We start from the raw sequence: 10,470 nt of genomic DNA, 5'->3' as shown, positions 1-10,470 counted from the left end.
GCAAGGAGAATTTCTTACCCAGAAGCGTTTCTAATGCAGAGAGCAAAAGATGGAGCAGGAGCGAACAGAGATGTGACTTCCCAGAGGGAGTACTGGCATAGACACACAACCTGCAATCCCAGGTTGGTGCCAGATTTGTTAGGCTGCAGAATTTATGTGGTTCCCAGTATCCCCCCTCTGCTTTCTGGAGGCAGATCCGTGCTGTGTTTTTGCACTGTGCCAAGGAGGAGGGAGACAGCTTGCCGCCCCAGCATGTCATGCCTTTAGCTTGAAATAGCTTGGGGGGGGGGGGGGGGGGGGGGGGGGGGGGGCTTGGAACGGAGAGGGGTCACGGGATTCAGGCTCCTCAATTCTTTGGGAGAAGCAAGTGGAAGAGATGAAAGAGGGATTTAAAATTGCCCGGTGGTGTTTTCTGTTGGGAACTGGTGGGTGGCTGCAGGCACCCTGGGTTATGCAGCCAGGATGTAGCACCGGTACCCATCCCTGCACAGAGGAGGGGGAGCAGCGCACACATTAGTAGGAAGGTGTCTGACAAATTGCGTGTAAGGTAAAATTTGCCAATACCTGTGCTTCCTCAGCAGCAACAAAGCCATCACAGCTCGTGCCAGAGAAGAGATTCCTGGGACCAGCTGACAAGCCAACATGAAGGAATCCTCCCAGGGCTCAGGGCAAGGAGAGTGATTGAGCATGGTACTGCAGGCTGGATGTGGGACACAGCATCTTGTTGCTTGCAGGAGCCACAGGTAGAATAAAATGGCCTAAGTATCTGCTGTTTCTCTGTGACATCCCTGTATTTTGCACTGATCAGTCTTTCCCTTGGTCACATCAGTTAACTCCTGGCTTCACTTCCCTTGCAGAGGCCAAAGGAGCTCTATTTTATCTTAGGAAAGCTTCTTCCTAGTGTTACAAAGATCATTTCTCAGCTTTGGGTGCTATGGGCTTTCATCTGACAGGGACAGGATGAGTCTTTTTTTTCTTTCTGCTTGTCAGCACTGGTGCCACACAGGATCCCCTCCCCAAGGCAGAGCTTCTGTTGCTGGAACAAATGTCACTCACCTATTTACTGATGTGGTTGTAGTAGTTTTTGTCTGAAGTCCCCCAAAAGATGTAGAGACTGAGTAAAAAACAATCTGCAGGATTTGGTTACTTGAAGGTCATCATCAAGAAACTTCTGTTTGAGTCTCTGGAGTACAGTTGATTTCTTTCTTGATTACTTGCAAATAGGCTTAAAGAGAGAGGAAAAAAGATTTACTTTACTGAAATATTTGGATGCTCTGCAGTTGTTTTAGCTGTAGAGGAAAGTGGAAGATAAAATCCTTCAGAAGTGCTAAGATCGTATTTGTGGCACTGACTTAAGATTTTTGATCTCAACTCACATAAGGAAAGGCTTCCCTTTTGCCCGACCTCCAAAGCAGCCAGAGCCTTTTTGGCTGTGCTGTCTGCTGCTCAGCCCTCCCTTTCTAATTTTGAGGTTCATGGTCAGTTTTGTCCAGATCTGAGAGAGAACAGGAAAAGTCTCAGAAATAATTCAATTTCTCCAGCTCTTGCAAAAATCAGCACTTGGGTACAGAAAAGAAACCAAGATGAGTGTCCCGTGCTCAGCTATGAGTTATGCTGGGCCTGCCTGATAAGGAGCGAGGGAATCCTCCTCTCAGTGCTCCTTTGCTGATAGCATTTCTGTTGCTGCAGCTGACACGTTTGCCTGGGAGGCAGCACAGCACGTGTGGCAATCAGCAGCATCCTGGCCACTAGCTCGGCATGCACCACATGGAGGGACAGAAACTCCCTGGTTTCATCAGCAAAGTTCTCCCCTGCACACACTAAGGAGATTTCTCTCCCCAAAACTTTTTTTTTTTCATTTTATTTTGTAAGGCAAAACATTATTTCAAGCTTTTGAACCTGAGACAGGATGTGGTTTGTTACTTGCAAAAGGTATTATAGAACTAGAAATCCTAATTTTTGCTCTGCTTAATTGATAGGATCACAGTAACAACTAGACATAGTAATACCTTGACAGTTAAAGACATGAGAGGTTAGAGGTTAATTTTGCTGCCAAATGGCAGCAACTTGTACCAGCAGGAATATTCAAAGCAGTCTCTTTAATTTGTTAAAAGCACAGTTTCATTCTTTGAACAGCTGAGTTTTCTGCAATCACTGGTCTCCAAGTTGTTTAAACTGCACTATCATCTTGTATCCTCCTATTGCTGTGTCCTGGTGCGTCAGTAACAGCGCTAGGGAAAGCTGCCATCCTTTCTGATGCCTGTCAGGCCAAACAAGGGCAATTTAATGTAGCAGCTTTCATCAGGGAACATTTTGCAGCTCTTTTTAAAAACAGAGTTTTATTACTACATTTATTGTTAGTGGTGAGATGACAACCAAATGCTGTTATCCTGTGACGTGCTGCTGAAATGCTTTCTCACTTCAGCTGTCACTTTACAATTAAAACAATTCAATATAGAGGATAAAGTAATATATTTCTGTGAGGAGCATTAATATGTTCAAACATTTTAGTCAGTATTTTGTCCTAATGGCAGTGGGCAGAAGCTTTATGGGATTTAGTGTCACTCATAAAAAGTAAGGCAAGACTGAGTGAGATACTTGAGGGGGTTGGAGCTTTGAATGCACAGACTTTTTGTTAACGGTGTTGTATCATGAGGTCCTCACAAGTATTAGCAAGTGTTTGTCATGACCTACAGTCATGCTGTGGATACCTCCTTGCCTCGCAGCGCTAACTGCTGCTGCACCTGAAGGAAATGGTCCTGCTCCCAGCTCTCGTCACAGGCTGGCAGGGAGAAGTGAGACTTGAAGAGGGCTGGTGCCATGTACCCTGCAGGCAGCGTGCTGGGCTTTCCATCCTAGCCGTCGATCCCAGAGTCTGCCCCTTGCTCTTGTTACTCCTGCCTTGCTTCTGCTCTTGACTAGCCTGCATGGCCCCACTGTTCCTCCTGCTCCCTCCTGTCTCACCCTTCACCATGCTCCTGCCTCCAGCTGCCTCCTCTGCTTCTGAGGGCTCCCATTTCAACTCATCCTTCCTACCAAACCCGACTTTGATCTTTACGGTCTTCATTTTAAAGTGGTCCAAGCCTGACCTGACTGCCCTCGTCCAAGTTACATCAGCATTCTTCTCACGCACCTCACTGAGAAGCTGAAACGGGTTTCGGTGACTTACATTGCAGTGAAAATCCATGGCAGGTTTCTACCTCTGGTGTCCTAGGTCTGTGACCACACCCCTGAAATGATTCAACATCAAATTGATTTATATTTTATAAATATATGTATAGATTATATAGTTAGTGGAGGTACCAGCACTCAGACTTTGTACGGCTAACACTGCGCAGCGGAATATCTTCTCTTCCAGGTCAGTTCCCAGCTAGTGAGAGGCACCGTTGGGGATGGCGAACACCACAGCGTCCCGGCGCCAGTAGGCATTGCTGGGCTGGTGGGCCTGGGTTCACACAGGTCTTGCTACAACTGTAGTGGGAAGAGGGGGAGCCAGGTTTCAGGGGTGGGCTGAGGAAAGGAGGATCATGCGACGACATTGTCTGTAAAGATAAAAAGTTGGGAATCAACAAGTCAGCTGAATTTCCCATATGCGGTACTAGAGGCTGACTTGGAAAGAAATGTTTCAGCTAAAATGGCAAAGTTATGTATAAAAAGGAGACATATAAAAATGAGACAAACTTTTCTCATAAGAAGTTATTTTGTCTAGAGAAGTATCTTAAAACCTCAGTAAGTGGTAAGGTGACACCATTTCTGTGGCAGATTGCCTGGGGAGATAAGTCCTTCTGCGTACCCATAATTCATGCACTGAACTCATCCAGTTTGAAGCATCCCTCAGAGAACTTGCCCATCCTAGCAACTCCGTAGTACGTCAGCAAGAGCTTCCGCGTAGAAGGGGCCTGTAGAGATGATTTTTCACAAGCTGCTTGCAAACACTGCAGCAGGGACTTGAGCCTCCTGCTGCCTTGCCAAATGTATCTGCCCTCCAAGGTACATTAAGTACTGTAGGAGAGTTTCCTCAGGCCTTGTTGCCTAAGGCTTCTCCCTCATCTCCTGCTGCAGGGGACAGAAATTCTGGTGTTTGGGGTGTGAAGGAAAGCCCTGGCCCACGGGAGGCTGGAGTCAGGGCTTGATCTTCTCTTGCCTGCAAAGATTTCCAGTCCTGCACCTAAATCCCTCCCGATACCTGCCTGCTGCAGAGGGGACAAGTGCTTGTTACTCACCCGCGCTGCCAGCTGCAGGGCTCCCTGCGGCTGCCCCCAGGCATGGCCCGGGGAACATGAGGGATCTAACTTCAGGAAGATATTTCAAGGGACATTCAAAATGCTGGCTGCACGTTGCCCTGTTGGCTGCCTGACTGTGAGCGTGCGAGTGTGTGATCCTTACTGTAGGATTACCTGCGGACAGTCAGCTGCTGGGGCTGGCTTTGCTTTGATCTATTTTTTTTCAAAAGGAAAAAATGTTAAAAGGCTGCTGGGGTCCCAGCTAGAAATACTGGAAAGGAAGATAAAGGATATCCAACCAAATACATAAGGAAAGGGATATGGCAACCCTGAGTGCATAGCCCTTGCAAGTAATTAGTCAAACAATTCCCTGGTGTAAATTCATTCACGCATGCTAGAGAGAGTTGGCTGCTGAGTTAAGCTGCCGGTGGTGCTGCTATTTTGTTAGGATAGCTAGAAAAAAAACAACAGTTTGCTTTTTTTCCAGGCAGCAGACTCAGTAGGTTTCAACTGGGCCTCGTTGAATAACTTAGGTTCCCCTATCAGAAAGGTACAATTTCAAGTTTAAATCAAATGTACATGTGTGCATGCAGAGAAAAGGATCAGAGGACTTCCCTTCTGCTTTCAAAAGTAGTTTGTATTGACTACTTGTTTATTTATTTTGTCCTTTCCTATTTGTAAGCTGGTATCTGTTAGGCTGAATGTTATTCATATATATATATTATATAATATATATATATTATTATTATTTTAAAAATGGTTGTTTCAGGGTGTGAACTGTAGTGGAGAAGGAACTGCAACTCCTTCCCATTTCCTCATGGAAATGAATTCACAGAGCAGAATGCTGAGATGCCCACAACAAGGTGCTGTGTGGTGGCTGACTGTACAAAAGAATGACTGGAAATGCCGCCTGGCAGGACAGCAAGAGGCAGTTTCTACTCTCAGGTATGTTTTCAGAGGAGATTTGAAACCCACCTGCTGGGGATAGGTTCAGGCATCCTGCTGGGAAGTGGTTTATCCCTCTGGTTTGTGAGGGAGGCCCCCGCAACTCTGATGGTGGGGTTACTGCACCGCTCCTTTTCCGGGCATGAACTGCTGTGTTCAGGGCATCTACACTGGTATTGCCTAACTACAGGTGGCTTCTCTGGCAGCCCTGGCCTTTGAAAAGTTGTGGGTTTTTTCCTACAGGAAGAGGTGGATCTCTCTCTCCCTTCTCTTTCCCTTCTGTGGCATTCAATCTGATAGCCAGCAAGAGGAATAACAATTAATAGGCTAGGCATGTATTTCCTATAATCACATTGTTAGACAAGTGACCTAATGACATAAACTGATTTCCAAGGTGCTATTTCAGCAGCATTAGTCATTTCTCCTCCTATGAAACTGGCATTTTAACTTCCCAAAGCCCCACGGCTGTTGAGTGGATATTTTATGTAAACCATGCAGCATTTGAAATGTTCCTAGCCCTGCGTAAAGGTTCCCTCCAGCCCCTGCACAGCACCCTGGCATACAGTGTGACTTCAGCCCTGTACTATGCAGGAAAGAAATCTGCTCTGATGATCCACGTGGCAGAGAGTTTCTGTAATCTATATCATGAGGTCACATTTCAATACTGGGAGCAACCAAGATTGAAGTAATAATTTAGACCACTGGAGTAAATATAGTTTTTACATTAGCGCATTGCAGACCTAACTTGGGGGATTATGTCACAGGATATTTTTTCTGATTTGTCTCAAAGAAAATTTTAAGGCCTCCTAGTTATTGCCATGGTGATGTTGCTCCAACTCAGTGTTGAAATTTCCCAGAGAGTTTTATAATCAATTGTGAGGGAATTAAATGTTTGCTCTACCTGAAATGAAACCAGTTTGCCCTCGTACTGAACTTTCTGTATGGTACAAGTTTGGACTGGGGATGCATGTACTGAATTTCAGATATCAAGTCAACCGGCCTTTTTCGGCAGAACCTTGGATCCTCTCATGCTAGAGCAGATTAAATTTACCTTGCTTCATATGAATGCGAGATGCTTTTCCTCACTGCCAGAACAAGACTTCTATGTCACCCCACAGCTTGTTTCTGCAGGACAGACAAGTGCAGCCCCAGGAGTCCTCCAGACTGTTCTGCAGGCTTCTCTTCTTGAAAGGCTGTGCTGAGGAAACAGCTCAGCCCTCGCCATGCTGCAGAATCAAGTTGTCAGGAGTAAAAGCTGTTGTAAATGGGGCTCTTGGAGAGAAAGTCGCCGTTGTACTGCAGTAAGGGCTGTTTGGGCTAAATTTAGCCATTAAAATCAACAGTAAAAACACAGCCTTCTCCAAGCTGGAATGATTCAATTTGACCAAGCAGAAAAGTGTTCCCTTATTAAGCCAATTGTAACTCCCAATAAAAAGGCTTCAAACTGAACCTGGCCCTAAAGGCCTTGGGGAGCCAAGAAGCCAGGAGATTGCAGCCAGGTGTTTCATAAAGCCAAGGCTCTTAATGTTTCTTTCACACTGGCAAGGGGCAAAGCAGCCAGCTTTCTGGAAGCACGCTAGCAAGTGCCTCTGGTCCCCTCTCTCCCAAAGCCACGTTCTTTTGTTTTAGCCCGTTCGAGACAGGGCTGTGATTACAATGGTTTGTTTCCAGTGCAGATCCTGAACTATCACCACCGCTAAGGTGGTTTGGAAGGGGGAGGGACCAGTCCCGAGTCTTACCCAAAGACAGAGCTGAGTCGTTCTGATGGTGAACTCACAAGAACAAGTCCCTTTCTGTGTGCCGGACTGTGGCATGGGATGTGTTGCTGTATGTAAGCTTCTGGGTTTTTTTCAGAGCGCTTGTCTACCTCTGCACAAAAAGTAAGTTTTATGGCAAAATATAATAAACTCAAGCTAGCTGCAGGTGTGCTAGCTTCAGCACAGGACCTGGGACTCCTGGGGTAAGCGCAGATCTCTCTGTGGGCTAATTTACTGGCTGGTGCTGGAGGTGTCCCAGGTACTTCTACAGTGCGCTGCTGTGCCGCGTGTGCGTGCTGAACACGGGGGTACTGGCTGGCAGGCCTCGGGCCCTGAGCACGCTGGCCTTGTCCCCTTGCCAGCACAGACCAGGATTCCCAATGCTGTTGCTAAGCCTCTGCTTAGTTCTTAACCAAGCTTCAAAAATATTCTCGAGTGGGTGAAGCTATACTGGAGAATGTCTTTATGGGAATAATCTAACATTAGCCCCGAAGAGGGGACAGACTAACCATTTCAGGCTCTTCCTCCCTCGTGCTTTTCTACTCTGCTTCCTTCTAGTTCCTTTCCTGTTCCTATCGTATTTTTTTCTTACGCTGTTGTGTTTTTCCATCACTGAGACTCCTTGCAATGCACAGCTTTAAAGCGTGGTCCCCACCATCACTAAATTTGCAAGCTTTTGTTTCAGCTCAGTAATATTTCTGTGCTGTTTTTTGTCTGAGGATCCAATTCTGCATTGTATCGAAAAGTATTACAGAGCCCACAGGGGAATGGAAAATTTCAGGATCCCTTCTAAAAGGGTAACAATAGAGTCACACTGATGCAGGTGTTTAAGCTACATTCGAGGTGGCAGAATTGGGAAGGAGATCCCAGTGTCTGAGTCCTGCTTAACCCTCTGCTGCTGATGGTTTCTTGTCGGGGACCGTCCCGTGTGATCGCTTTAGTTCAGATGGTTGTAGAAGGAGGGTGTTCGGGCTTTGGCTCGCCTCGGTGTTCCCGTTAACTGTGGCTGTTACTCTGGCGTAGCGATTGCAGCTGAAAGCTGTGTGACAAGCCCACCGGTGTTCTCCAACAGCCGCCGGAATCGCGGTGTCGGTAGGAAAAGCCGCGAGGTGAGGTGTGGAGGGCTGAATGACCGCAGTGGTTCTCCGGGACGTAGCGAGGCCTCGGTAACCCGCGTGGCGCTCGGCGGGGCAGACGGGGGGTGCCGCGGGGAGCGGGGCCGGGGTAGGCGGGGGATGCGGCAGCGGTGCCTGGGGAAGCGGGGCCGGGGGAGTGGAGGGTCCCCCCCCTCGGGGCCGGCCGTCGGACAGGGAGAGGGGCCGGGCAGGGCGACAGGGCCGAGAGCGGAGCCTCCACAGAAAGCAGCGCGGGGGGCTCCCCGGTCCCGGGGCCTGGCCCCCCCTCCAAGCGGGGGCCGGGGAGACGTCAGGCGGAAGGGAAGCGCCCGGTAGGCTGCAAGTGGGCTCCGCTGCCGTCTGAGCATGCTCCCGCGGGGGCAGCGCCGGGGTATATAACGGCGCCCGGGCGCCGGCGGCGGCAGCAGCGGTTCTGCTGAGGCAGGCGGGACGCTTCGCTCCGTTCCGCCGCTCTCCGGTCCGCGCCTCTCCGCACCGCACCGCGCCTCTCCGCACCGAGCCGCGCTCCGCTCCGTCCTGCGCTCCGCTCCGTCCTGCGCTCTACCGCCTCGTACCGCACCTTTCCGCTGGACAGCACCGCTCCGCATCGCACCGCACTTGCCCGCGCGGCACCGCCCGCGGGGTCGGTCCCCGCCGGAGCCCCGGCGCCCGGCACGGCCGAAGCAGCGCGCCCCGCTCCGCCGGCCCCGGCCCCCGCGGCGGGCGCTCCCGCGGGCGGCAGGATGGCCGCGAAGCCGGCCGAACTGATGGGCATCTGCTCCAGCTACCAGGCGGTGATGCCGCACTTCGTCTGCGTGGCCGAGGAGTTCCCGCCGCCCGCCCGCCCCGCCAAGGCCCCCAAGGGCAAGCTGCGGCGGCCGCGGCAGTCGCGCTTCAAGACGCAGCCGGTGACTTTCGACGAGATCCAGGAGGTGGAGGAGGAGGGGGTGTCCCCTATGGAGGAGGAGAAGGCCAAGAAGTCCTTCCTGCAGTCGCTGGAGTGCCTGCGGCGGAGCACCCAGAACCTCAGCCTGCAGCGGGACCGCCTGGGCAGCTGCCGCCTCCGCAACAGCCTCGACTCCAGCGACTCGGACTCGGCGCTCTGAGGGCGGCCCGGCCCGGCTCGGCCCGGCGGGAGCGGCCCGGCGGCGGCGGCGGCACGGACTGGGCTGCGGGAGCCGCCCCGCCGCCGCCCGCGGAGCGCCCGGGGCGGGCAGCCGGCTCGGCATGTTTTCTAAGAAAGCGCTTGTACCTTCGTTTCTATTTGATTGTATGAAACTCTCCGTTTAAAAGACGAAAAAAATTATCTTTTCTATTTGTTAGAAAAAATGAGCTGTTTTAGATGCATTGAGCTGCTGGACTTTATATTTATTTTTGCATTTAAACTGTTGACTGCATTAATTTAATATGTTTCTACCTGAATGTCTGTTATTATTTCCATAAGAGAGTAATAAAATCTGATATATTTGCACAGTACATATCGGACTGTCCTTATTTCGGGGATCTGACCTCTTCCAGCCCCCCTCACCCCTTCGAGGGTTAAAGGGATTTAAAGGCTGTAGGAAGCAGGTGCAGAACCAGTAGTGCTTTCCTCCAGGATGCTGCTCGGAGAGGTTTTGCAGTCTGTGCTGTCAGGTACAAGCTGAGACAAGGGCCAAGAGAGACTCATTTTAGACAACTTTAATTGCTTCTTAGCGATCTTTGCGTTAACCTGAATTGGCGCTTAAGGAGCGGTTGTAAGTGGTTGTGTCTGAGAACCTTAATGCAACTGGGTGAGCCTTGTGCGTTCACCAAAGTGCCTATATACTTTCTGTTCTTATCCAGGTTGGTTTTGTCTCTTCTCCCCTTCCTCTTCTGATCTGTAAACTGTTTAGTGCTGCAGACATGTTTGGCAATGGGATACAATGCAGTTTGGTTTACTAGAGCAGGCAGTATTGTGTGGACAGGCTTTTCTTAGAGTTGAAAAGCAAAGGTATTTATATGTGGTATGGGAGTGAAGTTATGCGGGGCTTCTCTGTGTGTGTGTGTGCAGGCACATGGAAGATTTTGTGAGATTTTCTGTCTACAGTGTATGTGCTAAGGACAATCTGAAGCTCCCTACAGAATGAAAAGCAAATTCTTGGACTGGGAATCTTCTCCCTGTATTTTCTTAATTCTTTTTAATGATTCCTGTGCTAATAGTCCTGGCTTGAGCTGCAATCATACTGATAAATAGGACTGAACAGCATGCTGTGAGCTTATTGGGGGGTAGGGGTTGCGGCAGAGCAAAAAGATGAGTGTGATGCAGATGGAGAACAGGGTATCTAGTTAGAGCTGGCAACCATGGATTTGTACCCTCTGGGCACTGAGGAACAGCAGATGACCTGCATGAGAAGCCCGATGGTGGCTCCCAGCTCTGGGCACAACTGAAGCTTGACTTTCTGTAGCTTA

At 49.7% G+C, this 10,470-nt stretch overlaps 1 protein-coding gene across 1 annotated transcript; it reads left to right on the top strand.

Moving 5' to 3' along the window:
- The first annotated feature begins 8,783 nt into the window (after window positions 1–8,783).
- Window positions 8,784–9,516, top strand: C7H11orf96 (chromosome 7 C11orf96 homolog). The gene has a single exon (XM_040602125.1). The coding sequence runs from the start codon at window positions 8,784–8,786 to the stop codon at window positions 9,144–9,146; it is 363 nt and encodes a 120-aa protein (XP_040458059.1). The 3' UTR covers window positions 9,147–9,516.
- The last annotated feature ends 954 nt before the right edge of the window (window positions 9,517–10,470 follow it).

This window comes from Falco naumanni, chromosome 7, assembly GCF_017639655.2.
Source record: "Falco naumanni isolate bFalNau1 chromosome 7, bFalNau1.pat, whole genome shotgun sequence".
Classification (NCBI taxonomy): Eukaryota; Metazoa; Chordata; class Aves; order Falconiformes; family Falconidae; genus Falco; species Falco naumanni.
Note: the sequence above shows the minus strand (reverse complement) of the source record. Positions and strands in the feature narration are given on the sequence as shown.

Excerpts from the sequence above, each read along its gene's own strand:
- C7H11orf96 (XM_040602125.1), top strand. The coding sequence starts at position 8,784 with ATGGCCGCGAAGCCGGCCGAACTGATGGGCATCTGCTCCAGCTACCAG.